This window comes from Sebastes fasciatus, chromosome 9 (genome assembly GCF_043250625.1).
Source record: "Sebastes fasciatus isolate fSebFas1 chromosome 9, fSebFas1.pri, whole genome shotgun sequence".
Taxonomy (NCBI): domain Eukaryota; kingdom Metazoa; phylum Chordata; class Actinopteri; order Perciformes; family Sebastidae; genus Sebastes; species Sebastes fasciatus.
Window position 1 is genome coordinate 25,502,332 of NC_133803.1, and position 26,822 is coordinate 25,529,153.

At 42.2% G+C, this 26,822-nt stretch overlaps 1 protein-coding gene across 1 annotated transcript in view; it reads left to right on the forward strand.

Annotated features, from left to right (window-relative positions):
• thada (THADA armadillo repeat containing) overlaps positions 1 to 26,822 on the forward strand; it is a 109,348-nt gene that overhangs the window by 4,137 nt on the left and 78,389 nt on the right. The window contains exons 7-23 of the mRNA XM_074646919.1: positions 95 to 143; positions 560 to 753; positions 974 to 1,068; positions 1,260 to 1,483; positions 1,660 to 2,384; positions 3,256 to 3,410; positions 3,626 to 3,781; positions 4,044 to 4,151; positions 4,258 to 4,381; positions 5,530 to 5,675; positions 6,366 to 6,594; positions 6,687 to 6,822; positions 6,996 to 7,132; positions 8,070 to 8,216; positions 9,633 to 9,790; positions 17,691 to 17,800; positions 22,590 to 22,722. Coding sequence (XP_074503020.1) covers positions 95 to 143; positions 560 to 753; positions 974 to 1,068; positions 1,260 to 1,483; positions 1,660 to 2,384; positions 3,256 to 3,410; positions 3,626 to 3,781; positions 4,044 to 4,151; positions 4,258 to 4,381; positions 5,530 to 5,675; positions 6,366 to 6,594; positions 6,687 to 6,822; positions 6,996 to 7,132; positions 8,070 to 8,216; positions 9,633 to 9,790; positions 17,691 to 17,800; positions 22,590 to 22,722 — 3,026 coding nt within the window. The remainder of the gene's footprint in view (positions 1 to 94; positions 144 to 559; positions 754 to 973; positions 1,069 to 1,259; positions 1,484 to 1,659; positions 2,385 to 3,255; positions 3,411 to 3,625; positions 3,782 to 4,043; positions 4,152 to 4,257; positions 4,382 to 5,529; positions 5,676 to 6,365; positions 6,595 to 6,686; positions 6,823 to 6,995; positions 7,133 to 8,069; positions 8,217 to 9,632; positions 9,791 to 17,690; positions 17,801 to 22,589; positions 22,723 to 26,822) is intronic.

A 26,822-nucleotide genomic window follows, 5' to 3' on the forward strand; every position in this document is an offset into this window, starting at 1 on the left:
TAGTATCCAACTTACTTGTTTTAAAAAAAAAAAAAAACTCTTAGTAAGGAATTTTTAGATAAGCCTCTCGCTGACTGTCTTCTCCTGTATGTAGTGTTGCAGTTCCTTCGCAAGGGATTGAGTGAATACCTTCACCAGAACAGGTATAGAGGCTGCTATATTCCATATTTCTCCATATCTCCCCTTTCATATCTGTTTTGTACTTAGATTTATACTTAGCATTTAATTGTGTCTCAGTATTACACATTGGAAGTGAATTTCTCTTCACGTTGTCATGACATAAGTTAGTGCATATATCACTTGCTTCACAGTACCTATTATTAAATCCAAGTAACAGCTGTTGGAGCTTTATCTCCTCGTTGCCATAAAGTGCTAATTTCAAGAACTTGTTTTCAGTAGGGTGAGGTTTCTTGGGTGCATTGACACCTTGATCTGAAGCTTTCTGTCGCATTACAGTCCGTCCAGCCAGGTTACATGTTGATACACGAGGGAAGCTGGTGACAATATAATAGCTTGTTGTTGATCCATGTGTCTCTGTCGCCCCCTGCTGTTGTCCCAGTGGTCTAGCAGGACGTCACATTGCCCAGGCCCAGCTGATGCACTCCTGTCTGGCTGCTGTAAAGACCTCCATGCTGGTGATCCAGAGATCCCAGGATACCATCAGCACCGCCCTGCAGGCTGAACAGAATCCCTGCAAGCTGGAGGACACACTGAGCAGCCTCCTGGGCTGCTACACACACATCCTCACTGATGGTAAGGAAAAAAATGCAGAAACACCTGGTAGATAAGATTTTAATAATTATCCCGTGTAACCAGACAATTTAGGAAGCAGATGGACTCATGAACTGCTCAAACTGATTGTTCCATTTTAAATGAGTGCCATTAATGTTCGTAAATAAGAAACCACAAATACCTTCATGTCCATACTTCCCTCTCACTTCTTTCCTCCCCTGTTCCCTTTTCCTGTTTCTAGAGGAGTTCGTCCAGTCAGTCCAGAGTACAGCTGGCATGGCTGTAGTGTTATTGATCAGGTCCGTCATGGGTCGTGGAGATGAAGTTGCCTCTGTGGTGAGTTGAGGATTCTGGATTGTGCACCTCACGTATACATTTTGAGAATATTTACTTGTGTTCTGAATGACTTGTATAACAAATATAACAATGCATGCATAAAGCTGCTGAAATATTTCTTGCAGAAACCTGTGTTCATTCTCTTGAAATGCTCTTGGTCATTCTTGTCTTTGTATGCGTTTGTATATCAGGTGTGCAGTTTGCTGCGTAGCTCAGCGCAGGGTTTGGACTCGGCCCCTCAGTGGCTACAGCAGAGGTGTGAGGGTTTGTGTACCAGCGGTCGCCCGCCGGGTGTCTCTCTGTATCTGTGTCATGGGGCTCTGGCCATGTTGAGCTGGAAGGGCGCTCTACCAGGGCCACAGTGGGAACAGTTGCTGCTGTTGGTTCCAAACACACTGCTGGATCTGGATGTCAGGTAGGTCTGCTAAACTTATCCCCATTCAGTACTGACTACCTTTCAACATAGAAGAGGGTTCACTATTAAAATTAGTTGAAAAGTCCTTTTAAACAAAGGATTTAGATGTGTGAACCATCCCTGAAAAAACTCCAAATGTTTTACTGAAGTATAATCAGTTTTTTTCTTTGCTGTAGTATAAAGGAGTCCAGCACGGCCATGGTGGTGGCTCGGGTGCTGACCCTGTGGAGCAGTGCTGCCCTGGACTGCCTGCAGGGGGAGAGGCCGCCCTGCCCTCCTCGCCTCCAACTGTCCCTCAGCGGAGGCTCGGAGCTACATCAACACCTGCTGGAGCACATCTACTCCCACTGGGAGCACCCGCTGGACGGAGTCCGCCACCAAACCCGCTCCCTGTTCCGCAACCTCCTCATCCTCCATCAGCTCACCAACCCGTCCATCTCTGACCCAACCAAGGACTCTTACATCACAGAGCTCAGCCAAAGCCTGCTAGGACTCGAGTGGCACATGAGGGGGAAGTACGGCTCCCTGGGCTGCCTCGTGGAGCTCTATGGGGCAAGGTACCTGCTTGACATCCAGCCCCAGTTGCCTTCATGTGTCCTGGGCCTGATGGGGGACCAGACCCTGGCTCCTTATGCCAGCGACCTCCTGGAGAGGCTGTTTGTCAGCCACAAGGCACAGCTGGCCAGTGAGGCTGGTGCAGCCGACAAGAAGGCCAAACAGGTCTGGATGGAGCACTGGCACCAGACATGGGTAACCCCTCTGCTACAGGTGCTGTGCCGTGCCAGGCTGGACCAGACCACGTACATCCTGGACTATTTCTTGCCCAAGCTGCTACGCTGCAGCCCCTCCAGTCTGGCGCATATGGTGCAGGCGTTGCAGGACACACCGCCGTGCAGCACAGGTAAAGGCACAAATACACAGATGTCTGCACATAAAAACACACTGACTTCTGCAAATATTTTCTGTCTTTCCTTCTGGTTATTCTTATGATATGTCAGCTGCATATTAAAGGGATTGTTCGGGTGTTTTGAAGTGGGGTTGTTCGAGGTACTTATCCACAGTCAGTGTATTACTACAGTAGATGATGGTCGGCACGCCCCCAGTTTTGAGAAACAGACAGGAGTACCGACACCGGAGCAAAGCAATACAGCGCAGTGGATGGGGACGGCAGAAAAATGTATTTTAGCCACCTAAAAAAATCAATATCAGTTTAAGTGTACACTATATTTCGAATATTTTCACTGCTTTATCTTGCCAACAGACAACCTTTTCCTTCTCCTTTCCAACAGGAAACTGAATGGACAGGGAAACTTATCTATGCTCTCTCCAAAGCCAGCAGGATCAGATGATAAAAACAGTACAGATACGTTTCACTTTCAGTTCAGTTCGCCGTGGGAAAATATTCTAAATATAGCGTACGCTTAAACGGATATAATGTTTTTTAAGTGTTTTTTTTAAAATATCTTTTTCTGCCTTCAGCACTGTATTGCTTTGCTTCAGTGTTGGTGCTCCTGTCTGTTTCTCGACACTGGGGGCGAGATGCCCGTCATCTACTGTAGGTAATACACCTACTATGGATAAATACCTCATACAACCCCACTTCAAAACACCACAACTATCCCTTTAATGTCTCTCAACACCACAAAGCATTCTGTTGTGGCAAGAAAGATTGTAAAAACATCTTCTCCACAATTACAGTGGAAGCATTCTTTAACACAGTCATGACAAAATGTACAGCTACTCTATGAATGGCGTTTTTCTGTCCTGGTTAGGTCCTTCAGGCAGCAGGGGTGCGCTGGGAGCTCTCATGACGTGCCTGCGGGCAGCCAGGGCCCAGGGTGTCGTTCCATCCTCAAAGGAGGGGCTGTGGGGAGGACTGGTGCCCCTCTCCCTCCTCCAACAAGCACTGGTACACAAACATGATCAAGTGAGTGTCTGCATCCTCATTAGGGGTGTAGGAAAATATTGAAAAAAATGTTTAGCGCAATATTATGTTTTGCAAATTGCAATCGGTGCATCTCTATCATGTGTATATCCTTTGTTTTCAGTACTGTAAGTGTTTTAATGTTTTCATAAATTTTGTCTGGCATATAAATCTTGGATTTCAACTGTATTTATGTGTCATCAAATCCTACCGCCCAGGTGAGGATGGACGCTTTGGGGTTAGTGTGTGAGAGCCACCGCAGCACTGAAGCTGTGACCTCACAGGAAATGGACCTGATCCGCCACTTCCTGCCACCTAATCTCAACAGTCAGTCACCAGGCGTCAGACAGCAGACAGTCAGCCTGCTGAAGAAGGTCAGCCATTAACCTCACATTGCCTTTTGGTGTTAGAAAATGTTTTGTTTTTTAATGGATTTCCCACTGAATTTGAAATGTTAAGCTGGTAACGAACAGTCAGCTTGTGGGCTGGGAGCAGTTTTTACAAGGGAATGGAGCTGCTCACAACCCTTCCACATTGTAAAGAGACATTGATGACATGATTTAAGGTGAGACAGTGAAGTCTCCCCTCAATGATCAAATCAAAACTGTCAGTTAACGTAGCTTGAAATCCATACAGCTGCTTTGTAGAATGAAGGACAGCGCTGGGTTGCTGCAGAAGAGACTGACCCAGGAGAGAGATCAGGAGCAGAGACACAGAGACCAACACACACTACATCTGTACAAGGTATACAGTCACACACACAGGACACAACAATGCAGAGGTCTACCTGAGTCTTTCTGTTTTATAAAAATGAACTAAAGGACGTGATGTGTTTTTGTATGTGCTGTAGGAGTTCCTGTGCTGGCTGTGTGTGACGCTGCTGGAGGTTTTGATTCCTGGAGCTTCCTTCAATAAATGCATTATGTCCCTCCACCTGCTGTGTCTGCTGGGCGAGTTCTTCACCTTCAGCTCTGGTACGCCTTCTGCCCATCAGCAGCAGTCCTTTAACTTAAAAAAAACCATCACAGCTGTGTAGAAAATACTGTTACTAACATTATGGGTTTATGGCAAATTTAAAGTCCAAAAGTCAAAATTTATTGTAAAAAAAGGTAAATGTAATCATTTCCAAAATTCACAACATGTTTTTATCAAACAAAATATTCTGCTTCAATCCGTATTTGTTGGCATTTAGCCTTTCGAAAACAACATTTTCACTGCGGTCAAAAAACGATTTGCTCTCCCGCTTGCCGCACACAAAGGGAGACACGCACTGCCGAGTTCTATTCATTAAAGAAAGTTGATTTAATAAGAAAAACCTAATTCATTTAATCAGATGAATCATTTTATTCAAATTGAGAATTCCGGTATTTTTGGCGAGATGACCCCATATAATATGACGACAGATACAAGATAAAATAAGATATACTTTATTGTCCCAAAGGGAAATTTTGCTTGGGCGATAGTGCTGCAATCAGCCTAAAACAAGACATAGCCAACAAGACAATACAGTAGTACACCACGACACAGTAGAAAAACATGTCAAATATTGTACATTTCCTGAATAAACGATATATAAATAAATAGGCATTAAAGAACAAGAGAGAATCGTAAAAGCCATTAGACATAGTTCAACATTTCACAGTGCCTTCTTCCTGTTAACTACAGAACCAAGGATTCGCCTTTTTTCTTGTTGAGTAGTGTTATAGGTGTCAGGAGGAAAGAAAGCTTGCAGCGGTTGCTTTTACAATTGCTGTCTCTGTAATGTCTCCCTGAAGGTAATAGTTCGAAGCTTCATTCGAAAACCACAATATAAGCTTTGAATGCCCTAGTTGTAGTTCATCCAACACGCTCAGAGCAGTTTGGACTCCTGTGTAGTCCAGTTTATTCAGTTTACAAGGACACCGTAGTGATGATGCTTGGCACATTTCATGTAATACCAGTAGCCAGCTCACATCTCTGGAATATATCTTTCAGTTGAACCAGCAGTCTATCCATTACAGGCCGTCCTCTTTACTTTGATGCCAACCTGAAGCTCCAGCTGGCTCAGCGTATGGCGCTCAACCTCTCGTCACTCACTGTCCCCTCCCGTGTTTCTTCACCTCTACCTGTCTCTGTTCCTCAGGGCCTGATGCGTTTGCCCTCGGTGAATCTGTGACCTCTGCCCATGCTCAGAACGTCCTCTATTGCGTCGCCAGCAACTTCCTGGAAGTCCAACAGCTGGCCTCGACGTTACTACGGCAACTCCCACCACCTGCTGTGGGACTACAGGTAAACATGAGGACCATACGGTGACGGCTATTAAATCTTAAAATGTGATGTTTTACTTGTGGCATCTTTTTTTATTTTGTCGAAATAGTTTTTGTTTTGTGCTGTCATGAGATTTTCACTACACGAATATCGAAAGGAATTCACGATAACGATATTATTGCGATATCTATAGAAAATTAAAAAAAAATACTGTCAGTCAAATTCATCTTTAACTTTACTTATTGTGTGTTTTGTCTCTTTTTTGGCAAATTAATTACACTCAAAATATGAGAGAAGGGAGGTGGAGCGAGAGCCTGTAACCATAACTGTATGAATAAAATTATTTAAGAGGTGCTGGATTATTTACACAATATTATCGTATGTGTATTATTAGCATGATATCAATATTTCATTTTTTAAATATCACGATTATCGTCAATAGCGGTATTTGGCGACACCCCTCGTGCTGGCATTGGTTTTTACAGCACTGTCACTCTTTTTTAATGTTTATTTCAAAATGAAAATTGTATTGTTTTCAAGTGTAGTGTTAACATTTCTGTGATAAAAATTAACCTCTGTTTAAGTAACTATAATAACTGGTCGTAATCACATTCCAGTGGTACTCTAGGTGAAGCACAATCATCAACTTGTAGTATATAGTAGTACTTTCAAGTTGTTTTACTGATCTCACCTTTGTCTTCATGATGTGAGGTGCCAGAGAGGATGCGCTGTGTCCTTCAAGCTGCTCTGGACCTCAGTACCAGCACAAAGCCTTTTGACAGCGTCACAGCAGCCCACCTCCTCAACCTGCTGCTCCAGCGGCCGGACTTCTGCCAGGCTCTGCTGCACTGTGCCCAGGAACAGGGCTTCGATTTCCAGCCTCCCTCCTCACCGCCACAGGCTTCTGAGACAGTCACCTTGGAACTGAACACACTGGCTGGTAAGATCCAGATGCATAGCCCTAATTAATGTGTGTATGTGTGTGTTGACACTGAATAGAAATAAATGAAAGGATTGTTCTTCTGTCCTCAGTGGTTCAGTTCTTGCTGCGCTGTCTGCAGTTAGAGGTGTCGAAGTCCGAGTCATCTCTCTTGCAGGCAGCTGCTTCCTATCCTCTCTATGGCAGAGCCCACTGCATCACCGCTGTCCTGCAGCATCTAAACATTGAGTGAGCACATGAATCACAACACATCTTAAACTATTTCCATTTGGATCGACTGTTTTGCTGTTGGTAGCAGAAAAAAAAAGCCCTCTACACATTCCCTGAGTACAACACCATGTATTTGAAAAGCATGATCTTCGCCATATACTTAAGTGTTTAATGTATGTTTGTGTGTTTAGGACTTTAAGCCAGACGGAGCAGTGGAGAAGTCTGGTGTCAGAGCTGATTGCTGTGTCCTACAGGATGTCTGATGTGGTCTCCCCTGTAGTCCAGAGCTCCTCCCCAGAAGGACTCATCCCCATGGATACTGACTCAGGTAATCAGAGCAAGAACACCTTCCTATTCTTATCCTAAACATCATACTTAATTCTGCGAGGTTGGTCATTTGTACATGTGTTCCAAGTCAGATTCACCAGACTCTTTTTAACTGTGCAAAGGTTTTGTAAATTGCTTGTCTTAACTGCTGAATGTTCATGAGTTCATTAGATTTGATCATGAGCATAATCAATGCCCTCAAACTGCTACAAAGGGTACCTGTTCCGCTCCATTTGTAAGTTTTATACACTAAGATGTTACCAAAGAGCGAAGGTTCAAGTCCAAAAACACAACTACTTTTTAGCAATGTCAGTAGTCTAAAGGACCCCCCAAAAAATCTGAAACTATTACTATAGCTGTCAGTTTAGGGTGACCATATTTTCAACCCCCCAAACTGGGACCCTTAAATGTACCGCATGTTCATGCACGTGCACATGTATGTGCTTATGCACGCACCATAGGCGTTTTCATCAGGATGTGGGACAATTATTTCCGCACTTAGCACACCTACCTACCAAACGCACCTTTCAATACCATGGACAGCGACTCAGCAGACAAAATTATGTTTTGTCTCCCAAAATCCACCAAAACATATTTAAAAACTGTAAAATATCACTAGTAATGTTGCTCACTGAGCATGGAAATCCTGGAATATGATGGATCACTGTTTATTGTAGACAGTAAAAGAAAGAGGAGGAATAATATGGGAACCAAAAAACTAAACTAAAATAAACTATACCATTTGTTTCACACTTTTATTGTGAAGTTTTAGTGCAGGTTATATTCCATTAAATGCCAACAAAAATAAAATATTAAGAGAGAATTTGTAGGACAAAACTATACTTTTAGTTGATAGAAGCATACAGGGAAGGTGGTGGACCTCCCATGAGGAGATTTTATTAATATGACGTGTTGTTTTTTTGTTTGTGTTTGGATAGAAACGTCCGCAGGTCTGCAGAGGATCCTGCAGGAGATTCAGCCCAGAGACACCAATGACTTCTTCACCAGTGCCAGAGAGCTGGACTCACACCACGGAGATGATCACACACAGACCCAGACCACACACACGTCATCGCTGAACGCAGGTGAGTTACAGATCATTGTACTTTTACCATTTAACAGAAAAATATCTTTCCATGCCTCATCATTCTAAACAGTCCAATGTTACATAAGTTCAGATGTATTCACACTGTGAAGAGCGACTCCCCAGGGGAAGGGGACATGATGTGCATCATGAATAAATGTCCATCAACCTGCTTAGAAATCATATAAAACGATGCTCCTAATAACGGCAGAACTTGCCTGAGAATCATCAGATTTTTGAGTTTTCTTCAATATCAAAGTAATCCAGTGATAGTTGTCTGTACATCCATGGGTACACTGCAAACACAGCTATCAGCAATACTCCATGGCAACATTATACTTCGTGTTTACATCACCCAAAGCATTATGGAAAGCGTAGTTCCAAAATTTGGGGAAAGATTATTTCCCAAATACAAGCAAGACAAAGAATAATGATTAGGAGTGACAAAATCTATTAATATGTCCTTTTTTGGTGTTGCATTATCACAATTTTTTTGACAGGCAGTCAATCAATCAATCAATTATTTGTATAGCACTTTTCACATATGGAGGACGGAACCTGCCAAAATCAAAAATAAATAAATGACTCGATAAATAAGTGTTATTAAATGCAGCAAAAATAATCAATCAAATCAATGTAGCGATTAATATTGATAAAATGTGACATAAATTGATATTTCTGTTTTGCTTCTTTATTTATTCATCTTTGTATTAATTCCCTTATTTATTTATTCCTCTGTTTAACTTTACCTTTTATTTATGTATTTATTTTTTATAAATTTTTAAATTTAGTTATTTATATTTGCTTTTTTAAAATGTATTTATTTATTTTTTATTTATTTTTAAATGTGTGTACTTATTTCTGCATTTCTGCATTTATTTATTTATGCACAATTTTCCCATTGAATTTCCCCAAACTTATTTATTTCTGTATTCTGCCTCATTATGCTAATGAGGGGGCTGTCACACAATGTATGTCATCATGGGGTCAGAGTGCATTGATCAACTCATTAAGTCATCGCTGGTTGTGAGTGCAGTACTAGTGATGTCCTGATGGGGGAGGTGTTTGACCTTATTTTTGTGTGGTATATTTATACAGTGCAGAGTCCAATACTTCTAGGAATCTTATTGAATGATGACCTAAACTACTGTAACGTTACAGTGATAAGGAAAATGAAATGGCTCTGTGCAACGTGTGTCGGGTATGTGCGACCCAACATAAACAACAAAAGCAGGCACATGATGAGACTTTGGAGGTCTGCTGGTTTCCATTGAATACAAAGCTTAAACATGGTACATTACATAATAAAACAAATACAGTTTAAGTTATTAGGTCATAAACCAAAAAGTGACCAAACTTTTTCCATGTCACTTTTTGCATGTGTGTGTGTCACTGTGTGTATATGTTTTGGCTCCAGGCGGCGAGAGCTACAGGGTGACAGCCCAGATGGTGCTGGTATGTTGCTGGCGTAGCATGAAGGAAGTGGCCATGCTGCTCGGACAGCTGTGCCAGAGTCTGCCACTGCACTACACCAATGACACGAGCTCACACCATGGACTCATCACAGAAGAACAGGTGAGATCCTGACATACTAAACACACTCACACAAAGCTGCACTCTCTTTCTCTTACTGCTGTTCCCTCATACACAGAAGCATCCAGCCAAGTGTTATGTGTGTGTATCCAGCCGGGTGTATCTTACTCCTCTGTGCCATAGAGCACCATGGTACCAAAAAGTATTAAAAAACGCATCAGTGAGCCACACCGTTGCCCTGGGTGATGTGTTCTTTCATTACTATGAACACTGTGGTTTGGTCTTTTCATGGGATTGATTAACAATAGTCTGGTTTCCATTCAAATGTAAAGCAAATTTTAACCAAATTTACAGAAATTTAGCAAAAGAAAATGCTAATTAATGCCTGTTTATCCACTACAGTTAGAAGGTTGAGCACATCAAGATAGAGCTGGTTACCCTAAGTCGTATGCCGTTTCAGAAGAAGATGGTGCAACCAGAATAACGTATTTAAAAGAGCTCCAGTTAAACCTCAAATGGTGGAAAACCATGTGGAAAATATGACCTTTGTTCCTCATGTATTAATTTGAGGAACATCATAGTCTTGTCATCGCTCCACACAGATCGGATGTTTTTCATTTATCCGTTATTTTTCGTCTCTTCAGTGAAGCAGAACCTTGAGTGGTTGTTAAAGACACATGCTTCATGTACGTTATGATTTAGTCACTAACTCTGTTTCCATTGCACTTTTATTGATACAGCAACGTTCCACCAGAAAAAACTTTTTGCGATATTTCGAGTTTTTTTTTTTAAAAGTGTTTCCATGCAGCTGGTTTTATACGCAAATTGAAAACGTGCATAAAAACAGGTGGATGGAAAAAAATGGAATATTGCCTTATTTATAGTACATCTAATGCTTGTTGTTAATGGACTAATTTAAATAGCACAAATACTAGATATACTTGTATTAGGTATTTAGGCCAAAAATATGACTTACCTCTATTAATAAGGATGTTTCGATCCACTGAATCGATACTGACCTTTATTAAGAGGATCATGTTTTGGGCAGATGTGATTGATCTACATTAAATACAGTTTCTTCAGCATCTGTTGTTCTAAAATTCAGTCACAGCATGTGACCTTGCCCAAATGGCTAGCTCAAGGCCGCTGATCTCCACCGCTCTCATACGGCGGTTACAGCTGATAACGTCATCCCGACCGACGGCATCATCGCGGAAGCGTAGCACCCACCCTCCGATTCCCCGTCAGGTTAACACTATTATCTCTGTCAGGACTTTCCCCGTTGTTTGCACAGTTAGCACGGTTAGCTGCGAGCCACCAGCTCGTCGTCGCCATGTTTAGAGCGGTTAAGAGGCAATAGAGGTGCTCCAAATCCCGTATTAAGCACCTTTAGGAGCAAAAATATAAAATAGCCTAAGCTCTGCTGCCTCCAGTGTATGTTTTATATGTTGGTAGCTTTGCACATGTGACAGAGTGCCCTTCAAACATCTGCTGCCACTTCTCAGCTCTGTCTCATCACTTTTCTTCTTACTGCTTTGAAGTCACGTTTTGGGAATGGGATGGCTAACAAGGCTAACCAAACTATAACAGCTGAGCTGTGGTGGTGTGCTGCTGAGAACCCATGCCAGCCCCCCCACCATGAATCACCAATCTATCTCTAATACAATGACAATCGGACGATCTAAAAATACAACTGCCCGACAGCTGAGAGCTAGAAAGCTGTTTACATCCACACACAAACCAAGTATTCCATGTAAAAAGGTGTCATTTATCTCACTGTACGTGTGTATACGTATTGTAGCGGGGAATGATGTGAATCTGTGTGTGTGTGTGTGTCTGTGTGTGTTGAGACACCACGCTGGGAGGCTCTTCAATTAGCATCCGCCCTCGTTAGCGCCGCACTTTCATTTGAGGCCCGACCCTGCTGGTTTAACGGCCGCGACGCCCCTCCCTTTCCACTGCATTCTTTCCAAATCACTTCCACCACCAGCAGCAAAACACTGAGCGCTTCAAACAACACACACACACACACACACACACATAGACTGACACACAGACAGACTCACGCAGGAATAGTTGTCTGAGTGGTTCAGCATGTGAACGTCCATAATAACAAGGGTACCAGACATGGGCTGTGTTGGTCTGTGTAGGGGGTAGAGGGTGTGTGTGCGTGTGTGTTTGTGTTTGCCTGTCGAGCATGTATTTACCGAGAGACAAAGTAGGAAGTGTCGTACTGGACTATGTGCTGAATGTGTGTTTTTTGTGTTTGTGTGAAGGAGGGCCACAGCGTTTACGACAGGATTAGCAGCATTGTATTGTTTATTTATTTCAATTGGCTTTTACATTTTATTTCCTGTTTCTTGTTCCTATTTGGCAAAAACCATAGGCTGTATATAAGAAGTGGACGCAGTCACCGTGACGTCACTCATTGGTTTGTGGACTGCCGTTTTGAAGCCTCAAGTTCGGCCTTTTGGCCATCTTGGTTTTTTTAACCAGAAGTGACACGAGAGGGTGGAGTTAAGTACAACTGAACGCTGAATAAGACATTTTTAGGCGACCAAAATGTTACAATTAACACCGCTCACTTCTCCAGTGACTTTGCTGTTGATCACTTAACAATCTATGTAAAATATTTGAAAATGGTTTTGACCACAACACACGTAAAATCCATATATAGACTCATTTTGGCACATTACAGTTTATCACAGAGTTTTTCATCTCCATGTTTCATTAGATTATCCCAACATTTATTCAGATTTAAACCAGATGGACACAATATCACGCCGTATAAGCCAGCCAGGGTCGTTTTAACTGTCACTGTGGTTGTGACATCATTATCGAGTCCTTTTCTGCAGTGTCCCGAAGAGGTAATTGATGGTGATATCATGGATACCATGTTGTCCCGCTGTGGTAACTATGGCGATGGGCCTCGTTACATAACCGATGATTTAACAAACTCATGCAGAGGACCACGTGGACGAAGAGGAAACTCTGAACTCCTGTCCTCTCTGTCTTTACCGCATCCCTTTTTCTGTTACATTCGCCTGTCATCAGTTCCACGCTTCGTGTGTATGCATGTGCAAATAGTGTGTGTCGGTCTGTCAGTGTGTGTGTGTGTGTGTGTTAGCATTAACGTTCAGTGGGGTGATTCCAATAATGTTTGGAAAGTTGGGTCTGGCTAAGTCTTTGCGGACTAGTCATTCTGCCCTACCACAGCGATGACATGCATGGGCAAACATATGTATATAGTGTGTGTGCGTGCGTGCGTGCACGTGTGCTTGCGTGTGTGTGTGTGTGTGTGTGACCAAAACTCATCTCTTTCCAAAATGTGTGTGAGCTCTGCACCTCCTGCGGTCCTCAGCCAGCATCCTGTGTTACATCCTTGTTGGCCTGGCAACACTGCAGATGTTTCTGTCACTGGGTGGCACCATGGCAACAGCAGTAGTTGTGGATGGGCGTTAATGGTAATGCTTAATTTCTTTCTTTATTTCATTACTATATTTTTCTGTTTTCAGTTACCGCAATATCTTCAGCAATATTTCAGCAAAGATGACGCATTATGATTTAAACTTTCTCTGTTGATGATTAGTGAAGGAAGGGAGACAGATCTATTAAGACTGATTGTAACAGAGAGAAAAAGGAAGGCGCAGGTTGACATCCTGACAGGACAATACACATTTGTGTATATGTGTGTGAGCGCACTTGCACTGTATGAGTGGGACAGACCACCAGAGTCGCTGGTCAGCTGGAGTTTGACAGCTCGGGTGTTTATTTGGCATAGCTCAGCCTGGATGGGTTGGAGCCTTGGTTACACAGAGGAGACAGACCGTTTGTTTGGCCGCTCTGAAGCTAAGGGAGAAACACACCCACATTCACACAAACACACACGCGCACACACACACTGCTATGAACACAATAGGAATGCTTTGTCCGACATCACTCTATTTTTGCTCTCTAGTGCACAATATTTACTTTACACCTTTCTATTTTAGTGTCCAAATTCTAAAAGTGAATTCCGTGCCCCTTGTTACCTTCAAATATTCCCACAGTGGAAAAATGTACTGTTCATATCATGTACACTCTTTTTTTTTTATAAGAAAAATCCTGTTGCTGTCAAAGATGGAGCAAAGTGATGATGATTCATACAAGTAGAGTATCCTAAATCTCATTTGAATGTTCACTACAGAATAGGGCTACGCAATTATGGCCAAAATGATATTCACGATTATTTTTGATCAATATTGACATCACGATTATTCTTTGATTTTAGGGACAAATATATTTTTATTGCACTTTCACATTTAAATAGACAGCACTGCTTTCACTTCCATGTTGTGTTACATTCCTGCTAATGTACAAATATTTGCATCAAAATAAGACTTATAAAAAGATTCTTCTTCACCTGAATTGAGTGCATTTTCTTTTTGCCTAAGTTATACAGTATATTACTCTTTTACTCTGAACAGACTGCAGCTGTAGGGTGATCATCGTGCAGCAGGACAGCTCTATAGTAAGATCAGTAGGATCTGGCGTTATCCAGTCGTGAGATTGAGAATGCAACCAATTGAAGCCTCTCTCGTGTGCCAAGCTTGTAGGAAAGCTACGGCGGCTGACGCGAAAACGCGAATGACCCTCTTTAGATCCAGTTGTTGTAAGAGTAGCGTAGGTCATTTGGAGCAGAGACGGTGCTTAGTGTGTGTGTACGTGGGAAGTGAGTGGTGAAGCAGGAGAAAGAGAGAGCGGCGGCGACGGGAGTGAGTAACGTTATCGACGCCGTTCTGGGCTTGTGTAGACATGGCGGTGCAACATGGCGGACTCCATGAAGAGGACCTGCTCCCTATGAAGGGCTTATTTTAAGGTAACGAAAATGATTCTTAGCTTCAGTTATGAATAATATATTATATTCAATTTCTACCAATAGGTCCCCTAATTGTCCTTTAACTAATTGTAATTACATCTAATATTACACGTCAACATATTTACCTGATACCAAACTAAGTCCAACAACTACAGCTCGACCAGAGCAGTTGAGAATAACATTTGTTTATTGTGTAATAGTAAAAGAATCTGAATCATCACTTTATGGCCCTCTATGGTCTGTACCATTTATAAACCAGAACTTCACAATACCTCCTGCAGACTTCAGCAGCAACAACAACAAGTGCTGTCTAACGGCCGTCAGGGGAGAAGTTTGCTATTTGGGCCACTGTCACGGCCCCGAGCCATACGTGTAATTAGACTTGGGAAACTTCTTTCTCCGCACAAGGAAGTTTTTTCTGGGAATCGGGCACGTTTGCAAACAGGAAGTTGACGTCTAAATAAAGTCCCCCTCCCCCACCTCGCGCAGGAAGCTTGCTCGGCCCTTTTAAACAGTTACACAGACGGGAACCTTCGAGAGGGAAGCTTTAAATAGGCGAAGCCACGGCCCGGCTCGGCCCAGCTCAGCACCGCAGCGGTCTGGGCCCAGGCGGCCACGGGCCATCTAACAGTGACTGTCGCTGCCTTTTTTACCCCGGTGAGGTCAGGCCTGTCCTGGGAGTCCACTCTGGCCACCAATGTGATAAGTCATTGGGCTTGGTACCGCTGCGGTTTACTCAGTCCATACTTTGGTGTTTAAGTTAGTCCACTTTAGGTCTGCAGGGTCAGTCGAGTTTATTGACCAGTCATGTGGCCAGAAACAGGCTGCCTAAGCCCTACATTTTATTCTCAGTTTATATTTTCATTTTACACATATTTTTCATTAATTTATTTTTTTTTCTGTTTCAGCACATTCTCCTCGTATAACCCCGTCTACATGCATCATTGTTCTCTCGTTCAGTGACATCAGGGTTCGCTGGTGAAGGTTACAGTGTCTGGCGCGCTCCTGGTTCATCTGCGGGTCTGCGTCTGTGTTAGTTTAGATGTTGTGTCTAACCCCACATCCCCCAAGGGGCTGTTGGGATTTTTTTTCTCCCTTTTCACACAGTTTTTTTGTGCCACCCCTCCCTGTGCCCTCCATGCCACCCCTGACTAAGTCGAGGCCTGGCCGCCTCTGTGGTGGCGGTGATACCACAGCCTAAATGACAGGGCACCCGAAAGCTCTGCGTCCGCCTCGCCCTGCCGCCTCACCTGCAACACACTGCCACAGCACTCCGTTATGTGTGTGTGTGTGTGTGTGTGTGTGTGTGTATGTGTATAGTTAGAATAATGTTGCTAACACTATTACTAACTGGATGGTTTTACTGACGGTGGCCATTATGTGGATGGCTCAGCATCCTTATTTGAACACACTTGTCACGCTACTGACATGCCGCTCTCACGCTTGACATGCTCAACGCTCACTGGCTGAAAACTAAGTGGTGTCTCTAAAACAAGAGCCAGTGTTTTGCAGCTTCACTTTTCCTGCCAAATGGAGAAAAGGTTACTTTGAGTTTTTTTAAAGAGACAATTATCTGCCTAAATGACAAAGCTGCTCAGGGAAATTGTTCATTTTATTACTGTGTGCCAGCATTTGATTGACCGTGAATGAAATTATGTCATTGTTTTGGCTTTGTATTAAGTTTATTGCATGTATTTAGAGGTAATTGCTTGACTTCACAAAATGATTCACACACTAACACAAAGTACAAAGGCTACAAGAGTGGTTTTGAGGTAACGGATTTTGCATCCACAGAGATGACGAGGGGCGTTCTTTTTTTTTGAGGATTTGCACCGTTAACTCGTCAAGTATCCGCGGTAGTCTCTGTGCTTTGACACATCACCCAATCATTTTCCAAACTTTCAGCAACTTGCATGTAACGATTGGACATGTGATGATGCTCAACTCAAAGTGAGTCATTGAAATGCTACCACTAATGTCAAAAGTTATACAGTTGTTCTGAAACAAATCCGTCCATCTGTCCCATTCTCGTGAACACGATACCTCAGGAACACCTTGAGCAAAATTCTCCAAATTTGGCACAAATGTCCAGTTGGACTCGAGGATGAACTGTTTGGATTTTGGTGGTCAAAGGTCAAGGTTTCTGTGACCTTACGTCCGTCTCATTCTTGTAATATCTTGGGAACGTCTTTAGCGAAGTTCTTCAAATTTGGCACAAACATCCACTTGGACTTAAACCTGCAGTAGGCAGAATGTTTTTGGCATCATTAGGCAAAAAATCCATTCAAATTCAGGTCTTCTGACAGAAAACTAGACTTCTTCACCTCCTCATAGCTCTGTTTTCACACTTTAAAAGCTCCCGTGACGGGAGACTTTGGCCAATCACAGGTCATTTCAAAGAGAGTGTTCCTATCGAACGTTCCTATTGCTGTGCTCTGGCTGGTGGGCGGTGCTTGGTATTTCCTGAACTGATCTCAACATGGCTGCCAGGTCACAAACTTTCTCACTTTACAGATAAACAGTACACTACAAGATGTCTATGACAACATTTGAGTAGAGAAATAGGCATTACAGTAACAGAATATTGATTCATATTTGATCAGCGCTGCCTAGTTTGACCATTTGATTGGAGTTAGCGGGTGATTGACAGCTGCTCAGAGACAGCAAGGCTCCAGCTCGGCTCTGGTTGGTTGTTTTCCTCCGGTCTGTGAAATCCTGCAGATGCCATTTGGAGCACCTGGAGGACACAGAGGCACATGATTTTTTTTCAGATTACCAGTCTCATGTTCTACTGTCAGGACATAATGACCGTTTTATAAAAATAACTTTGTAGAGCCAGGCTAAACTGATGCACTGTTGAACTTTTCAGGTGGTGTGCAACCTTGCATGTCACATAATCATTTTGACTGCAGTTATGTCATTTAACTGTAATTGGTCATTTCTGCTGGAGGCTAAAGCAGGAGGCTTTAAAGTCATGCATACATAACACTCACTTACACACATATTGATGCACCTCGACAGCAGTATTGCTCTAGTTACAGTTCAGTGGCTGATTCCCTCTCTGTCTCTCTTTCTCTGTTACAGGTGGAGGGGGTTGGCCTGTACTTCCGTCAGCAGCTCCTGCAGTCCCGTCATCGTGGCGCCTTTGAACTGGCTTATGTGGGCTTTGTACGCCTCACCGACATGCTGTGCAGGTGTGTGTGCTCACATTCAGGGGCAAAGGGCTGAAAGGTAATACTGCTGAATGGCTGAGGGCATTAACTCCCATCCTGACACAGGGTGTCAGTGTGCCTTGTAATTAGCAAGTAGGCAAGTCCTGTCAGTATCACTATGCAGGTATAATATCCTTAATTACATCAAGACTTCGTAATTAGTGTTATTCATCATCTGGAGCCCTCTGGACGGCCAACAAAGAGGTAGGGGCATGGGAAAAAAGCTGATAAAAGAGTAAGACAATGTGTCAACTCACAATGCACTAAATCAATTACAATGTTGTTATTGAATGAATTGGAAAAAATGATATCGTTTTATTCTTTCAAGAAACTCTAATACATTATTTAATTAAGCTGTTCATCATTTTGGGAAATGTCCTTGTTTACTTTCTTTCTGAGGGGAAGATGAGAAGATTGATTTGAATCTCATGTCTCTGCTTGGTACAGAGATGACTCAGGACATGGTTGTCCTAGTTTAGTATAAAGACTGGAGAAAGGGGACAACAGCTTGTGTCCAATGTGAATAAATACGTCTCCCAACAACTCCAAAGCTCACTAGTTAACACTTAGTATCCTGTTTGTTCAATCTGTACATAATCAGAACTGTAGAAATCATAATTTGTGATTTTAGGGGGAGTTACATGTTGGGACTATTTCTTGACAAACAACAGGTTATCTGTCTGTTAAGCACCTCTGTGCAGTATCTTCAGCTTTAGTGCAGGTTGCCAGATACATTACTGGGCTCAAGTTTTGGTAGGGATGATGGCACCAAGCCTGGCAACCTCTGTGATGCCGAGATATTACTGCACATGGCTGTTGTTCGGAAATAAAAAGTTCCACCACATAACTTCCATTTAAACAACAAATTGTAATGTTTCTGTTTCTGTTTGTGTACGGAGCTTTTCAAGGTGTAAGTAGGCATTTTTTTATTTTCTTTAAATGATAATTTTTTGGCTTTATTGCCTTTATTTGACAGTGATTGTGGTAGTCATGAAAGCGGGAGAGAGAGGGGATGACATGCAGCAAAGAACTTTGGTACATGGGGCACTCGTTGTACCAGGTGAGCTACCGGGCCGCCCCGAATAGGTATATTTTTTAAATAAGCATGACTATTAATAAATAAATAAATAAATACGCTCATTTGCTTTATACAAATGGGACATAACATGTTAATTAGTGAGCTTTAGAGGTGCTGGAAGGTGTGTTCTGTTCCCCTTTGGAAAGAGCCAGGCGCCTTGTTTCTCCTTGTTTTCAGTCTTTGTGCTAAGCTAAGCTAGCTGGCTGCTGGCTGTAGCTTTATATTTATTGTGCAGACACTATGTTGATATTAATAATCTCATCAGAATCTTGGTAAGACAGCAAATTGTTGCAAACGATTCCTTTAACTGCCAGTTATTATTTTATAATAGGGATAACATCTATCATTTTTAAGACATCAGCCTAATTATGCTGTTATGTAAAATGATTGCAGTGAGATTTATTGTGTTATGTGTGTGTGAGCTGGGCAATTATTGCTAAAAAAAAACAAAACATTGAGGTTTAGTTTTATATTTCAAAGCTACTTCCATGACACATTGAACAGCACTAGACTAATGGGGCCTCTGTGGGCGACGTGTAGCCCGGGGCAACAGTAAACGTGACTCAAGTCTCAACTCCACATCACCTCTGCTAGTCATGGAAACAATCCTATATTATCCTATATTATCCTATATTATTAAAAAACATCTTTTTAAATTCTGTACGACATGAAAGAATTTCTCACTTTCCTGCGCCTCCTTGTTTTCCTCAATGGCGTGTTGTGAAAGACGTCTTTAGCCCTGCGGCAGGTGACGAACCACAAAACCGTCACAGCAGTGTTGACTTTGAACCACCCAGCGCCGAGCAGTTAAAACAAAACTCACTTGTTTTGTTCTTGTACAGAAACCAGTCTCGCAGTGTGTTGTGTAATGAGGGCGACATTCTCGTGGTTGTGTGGAGGAGAACTGGGGAGTGTGTGTGTGTGTGTGTGTGTGTGTGTGTGTGTGTGTGTGTGTGTGTGTGTGTGTGTGTGTGTGTGTGTGTGTGTGTGTGTGTGTGTGTGTGTGTGTGTGTGTGTGTGTGTGTGTGTGTGTGTGTGTGTGTGTGTGTGTGTGTGTGTGTGTGTGTGTGTGTGTGTGTGTGTGTGTGTGTGTGTGTGTGTGTGTTCTGCTCCGGGCGTGTGTGGATGCGAGTGTGTGTTTTCAGGAGGGGAAGAGCAGTGTGTGGATGGTATGCAGGCCGTGTGCTGGGTTACGGGGTGTTGATTGCGGGGTGCTTAACCGCGGCCTTTTGATGCTCTGCCTTGGGTTCTGGCTCTGGTGTGTTCCACTGTGTTTGCACTCTCTCACTGTGACTATATGGCTCTCTCTTCATTTTTCCCCATTTTTTTTTTCATAATTTGACTTTTGTTTTCCATTTCTCTCCACTTTCTCTGTCTTGGTCTCTCTTTGACTGAGTTTCCCAGCCTTTTTTGTCAGACGCGCCCCCACAGCGCTGTCAGATGAACCCCCTTTATCGACACCACCATCATGTTTCAAATGTACTCACTTAAATCTGTCTATTAATGATATTGAGGTTGATATTGTTACAATATTTTTTCATACAATTCAACTGTCCATGTCAGTTTCGTTAGGATTGCTTTCATACTACTACCACTTAGAGTGGAAGAAGCTGGACGTTTCAGCCATTTATCCATTATTTTAGCTAACTATTTAAACCATTTATTTATTTATTACTTTTTGCTGTTTCAACCATTTATTATTTTAGCTGTCTATTTCAATAATTTATCTATTATTTTAGCTAACTATTTATCCATTATTTTTTAACTATTTTATCCATTTTTCCATTATATATAACTATTTCAACCATTTATTTATTACTTTTTACTATTTCAACCATTTATTTATTATTTTAGATAACTATTTTAACCATTTTTCCATTACTTTTAGCTGTTTCAACCATTTATCCATTATTTTTAGCTATCTATTTTAATAATTTATCCATTATTTTTAGCTAGATATTATAATCATTTATCAGTTGTTTTTAGCTATCTATTTTAATAATTTACCCATTATAGTTAAACCATTTATCCATTACTTTTAAATATTTTAAACATTTATCTATTATTTTAGCTAACTATTTCAACCATTTATCCAATACTTTTAGCTATCTATTTTAATAATGTATCCATTTTTTAGCTAAATATTTAAACATTAATCCATCACGTTTAATTATTTCGACCATTTATCCATAACTTTTTCTTGTTTCAACTTCTCTGCTTGCTTACTAGCTAGTTTTCATCTTGCTTAATCGCAGCAGTGATCAGATCCCATACTCATTAGTGGATTTAAAAAAAAAACTAATCGTCATAATTTTGTTTTTTGCCTTTTTTAATTAGTTGAGCTATTGCACGGTCTTTGTACGTACCCCCTGACAACTGCAGAATTACCCTGGTTGGGAATAACTGGTTTACAGTATATACAGTACCTCGCTGCATGTGTTTGTCAGTATAGATGTGTGTGTGTCCCTGCCGTGTCAAGTGTGTGATAAAGTACTCTAGAGTGTGTGTGGCAGCGCTGCGCCCTCGTTCTGTCAACCACATTGGATTGTTTTAATGTGTCCTCTCCGCTCCACTGGCTCTTGTTAAACAGCTGCTTCGTTCAGAACAGGGCAGAGCTGTTTCTTGTGGGTGTGGGTGTGTGTTTGCCAGACCTGCTTCGGATCATATTCTTAGCATTTGTCTTAAAACACTCAGAGTACCAGATGCCACAGAGTAACGGTGTAAATGTGTCACAAAGTTTAAAGTAAGAATTTCCTTTGTAATGTCAACCACTTTCAAATAGGTACACATAAGTTTGATGGATGTGACTTGATAGGAATCATGTCTGTACAGTGGATGAGGTGATTCATGTTTGGATTTTGGAGTATTTGAATACGTTACGATGCGATGCATAATGCATCTGACACTTTCTGAACTAACATTTTATGGCACACTTTTTATGGAAACCTACATTGAGATCCATCTGTTTGGCAAAGTAGATTTAAACGACTATTTAAAAATGATTTGCAGCCACATGATCAAGGTTTGGTGTGTCAGTGGACTGTTTTGTTTTGGGAGAAACAGATTGAATTTATTGTATAAAATTAAAGTCATGCAGTGTGCAGCATGACTCTCCATCCTGAAAACATGTGTATAAAACAGCTAGTGGGGATATTAAACATTGCAGCTGACAACTCTGTTGTGTATAGAGCTCAAGTATTAAAGGGCGGGTCCATCTGTGTTCTGGTCTGTTTTTTTCAAATGGAAACGCTCACTCAGCCGTTGTAAAATGCACTGATATAGGTAACCAAAGTAAGTGGGGTGGTATGTATACTCCCGCATTCTTGAGGTTATATTACTGTTTTGTGAATGGAGTCTGGTGGCTTTGAAGAGAACGATATAACGGCTTCAGTTACTGTTGGAAAGGGCTTTCTGACAGCGAGGTAAAGCAGCTGCGGACGGGATTAACAGAAAAAACGTCTCAAAGTAATTGAACTCGTATACAAAAATATGTTTGAAAATGGTATTAAATAAGTAAATATGTAACTTGAATCAACATGTGCAATTTCATAGTGAATCACCTGATGTAATCATTTTTAAAAATGTTTCTTTAATGCAAGTATGTGTGTACAATTACTCACTCAAAAAGACAAACTCAAATGATTTAGACCCCTATTACTCATACGTGTGTGTGTTTATGTGTCTGTGTATAAGGAGTGGAAGTCAGGCCTTGCAGCAGCTTCCGGCACGCTGGCTATCTGAGGTTCTGGAGGAGATCAAATCCAGCGACCCGTCGTCCAAGCTGTGTGCCACACGACGCAGCGCTGGAATACCCTTCTACATCCAGGTGTGTAATCATGGTTTTAAAAATTTAGACATAACAACTGGGCTAAGAAGTATCAGAAGGCTGCTTTTGGAGCACCTTCATGGCCAAGTGGATTCAGCGCATGCGATATAACTGCAACGTCCCGGGTTTGATTCCGCCCTTGGGACCTTTGTTGTAGAGATGCACCGATACACTTTTTTCAGTTCTGATCCGATTCCAATTCCTGAAATTGGATTTCTGCCGACATGATATAATTCCGATATCAGAGCTCTTTGTGCATAAAATTTGCATTGCATTGCAATTTTGCATTAAATTATCTTAAACTATCTGACACTAGACTGTCAGTGAGGCAAAACATTTTTTTTTTTTTTTTTTTATTGTTGCTGCTTCATTTGCTTGATTAAGGTAAATTAAAACATGTGACTGTAATAAGCAGTGTGAGTTCTGAAGATCAGAAATAAGGACCATTTGGCAAAATACTATTTCTAAGCCACTCTGAAATGTAACATGAGGTCATGTGATAGTCAATGTGTATGGCCACAGTGAGGGTTATGGTTAGTGAATGAATGTTGGACAGTTCTCAGAGGTTTAGTAAGAGAAACTCTGCCTGTGTGTGTGTTTTTGTGTTCCTGTTTACTCCTCAAAGTGGTGCAATCAGCAGTCCTTGGCATGCCGCTGGAGCACTCATGCTGGAAGAACATTGAGTTTCTTAATCCATCTTTTTTTTCTCAGTGACACACTCGCATAAACACTCATAACACACACACACACACTGTCCTTTGGTTGACCCCTCGTAGTAGTCACCAGTCCCACACACCTCTAACAATGTGCTGTAATCTGTGACTAACCTACCGTTAACACTTGACTGACTCAGTCTCTTATTCGGCCGCAGCTCGCCTCCCCACTTCCTCTGATTACTGATATTAAAACTAGACATGACAGAGCTCATGTTTTATCACAGCAGTAATTTCAGAGTGGGGTTGTTCTTTCTTGTGGTTACGGGTATGAGCCGCATGGCTGCACCGCTGACATCACTGACTCCCTTCTGTTTTTTTTGTTTTTTTGTTTTTTTTAAAGTTATTTTTTTGGGGGCATTTTCCATTTTTATTGAGGACAGTGGATAGAGTCTTGAAAGGGGGGAGAGAGAGGGAGTGGATGCGGAAAGGGCCACAGGCCGGATTCGAACCCGGGCCGCCGCGGTCAGGACCAAGCCTTAATACATGGACGCCCGCTCTACCAACTGAGCTAACCCAGGCGCCCTCTCCCCTCTGTTTTTAATGCATTCGTGTGCCAGGCTGAGTTTAGCCAGATTTGATACTTAATTTTGGTTTTGAAAACAGTTCCAGGTTTCAAAAGTCCTAACTTTGACTTTCTGAAACTGGCATCTATGGATGCAACGTGCTTATCCCTGATTATTTATGGGACTTTTCTGTATTTTAAATGCCGTGAGCATCCCTGTTGTCTAACTGAAATGACCTTTTGAATTAAAGGCCCAGACACTACCTGTTGCGTCGCCTCACGTCACCTGTGTCTTGGCCAAAATGTTGCACTCCAACACGACGAAAAGACTACAGCCAACGCCGAACTACCACGTACGTTCTGTTCCTGTGTCGGTAGTCTGTATTAATCATTCAAAAAGGGAAACCGGAAGACCGAGAACGGCAGATATATAGAAGCCGTTATTATGATACGTATATGAAACAAAGCGGCATTTGCTGACCATTTTCACACCACTCGCACTCACCACTTAGCTTCATTCCAGATGGCCATGTCGTTGTGAAAATATCCGTGTATTGGAATGATCAGACGAGATGGAGATGAAAAATGAGAAGAGCCTTCTGTGTTTTTCCTCTTGACTTTACTCGTTGGCTTGCTTTCCTCACTTCCATTTCTCTTCTCGTGCACTGATTCGTTAAAGCTGAACAGCCAATCATAGTGATTTCTCTCACCGACGGGCTCCGCCGCCGATTCAACATGCTGAATCGGCCAAAAAGCCTCCGATACCGACAGACTAGAGCCAACGATGCAGGACACACCGCAAAAACTAGGCGGACAGACGCTCACCGACGGCCTGCATCCATTATGAATGACTGAGGCGTCAAGCTTCTAGATCGATGGCATTGTCACACACACGCAAAATTGACATTCACCTCCCCTTTACTTCCGTTATATGCGAGTAAAGGAGCAAAAAAACATTTGCTTCAAGTTGCAAAGCAAATTTGCATATTCGCTTTCGAAGTAGAGTTAAACTTTGGTGAACTTTCAGGCGGATATCGCCTGCATTCGCACATGATTATCGCCTGCATTCGCACATGTGTGACAGTGCCCTGGCAGCTGTGAGTACTAACAATAGCCATGTCCGCTGTTTATGTTCATAATGATAATTTTGGGGGAGTGTCTTTGGAGGAAGGCCTATGGGACGGGCTGTCAGTGTTGCTGACTTTCTCACTAGATTTAGGAACTTTTGGAGCCAACATTAGTGCTGCTAGCTACTTTCATTGGAAATTAGTTGGCAACACAGGGCAGGGTTTTTTGGTTGGATAATTTTTAAATTCTAGCGTACCCTTTCTAGTTTCTCAACATTACCGGCTCTAGTTTTAAAAGATATGACAGCTAAAGTTGAAGATAAAGTGAGAGAAAAGAAGAAGAGTAGTAAAGCAGAACTGAGCATGATAGAAAAGACATATGGATGACTTAATTGGGGATGAAGGGAGACAGAGAGGATGAGATGAAGGAGAAAGAGGGAGAGCCCGGCAGAGAGGAGGAAGTCTGGTGAGAAGCAGCAGTATTCGACACCTTGGCAGAGCTCTGGGCTGCATTCCTTCACACAGAAAGACAGAGTCAGATCCGGGAAGGTTGGCTCCCGCGCTCGCCTCATGCTGGTCTGGATCAACCTAGGACAGACTTCACAGGAACCGGGCTAGCCCTCCTCTTCCTCTTAACCTTCCTCCACCCCAACCCCCCCAAGAGTTCATAAGAGCCAGACTGTGCCTCCTCCTCCTCCTCTCCTCCCTACCTCCATCCCTCCATCCCTCCCAGGCCTAACTCTTAACCATAACCCAGGCCAGACACACAGCTGGCTCCCATCAGCTCCCACAGTAAGATAACTCCTTTCTCACACAGCAGCCAATTGCTGTCACCTCTTCACTCCCACATTCCCAACTCCCACTGATGGCACTTACAGATGATGTCATTCAGTGAAGCTATCAGTATAGGCAAACTTATGTAATCGTATGGCTGTGTCTTTATGTGATGGAATACCACTGTATACAGTGATGGGCATAATTAGAGGTCTACTGCTGCAATTTTACAACAAACAAGCAAGAAGTAACTTAATCCTCTGAGACCTGTGGGATCGCTGACGATATCCTACTGATATCATATGAAACTAGAAAACGTAAGGAATCAATTGGTACCAACCAAGTCATGTTAGCTTGTCAGGGAGGAGGCTAAATAACGCTCGAAAATTTAGGCTAAATTTTGACGAGGAAAAACTGGCTTGGCCATTTTCAAAGAGGTCCTTTGACCTCTGACCTCAAGATATGTAAGAAAAAGAAGGGCTTGCCATCCGCTCACCGAAAAATGCAATTCTTGCAGATATCTCCAAATCTCAAAAGTTTTTGATACCAAATCACAGCATGGCTTTTACTAAGGTGTTCTTCAAGGTCTTGGTGTGTTAATGTGGTATTTTATATCAACCCAAAAATTGCTGCAACAACTCATAAGACTTAATAGAGCAAGGGAATGGCCGTCATATACTTCCATCATAATCACAACTTATTTTAATTCATTCATTCATGTTTATTTCTGATTTATGACTAGAACAACTTGACACACAGTTCTGAGCTGCATCTCAAATTAATCTTCAGGTTTCCAGCTTTCAGATGATGTACACCACTTCTATGTGACATCTACTGTTGACCTGCTATCTCCCCCTGTACCCCCCTGAAAATGACAAAACGGTTCTATTGTGGGTCTCTTAGGGTTAATTAAATAGATTGACTGAATACTAAACTAAACGACTGTAGTTCATGTGGCCTGTTATGAAATGCAGGAACAAATGCATCAGTTGCTTATATTTGCCAGATTGTCCACCACACAGTTTATTGTAAAGGTAGATG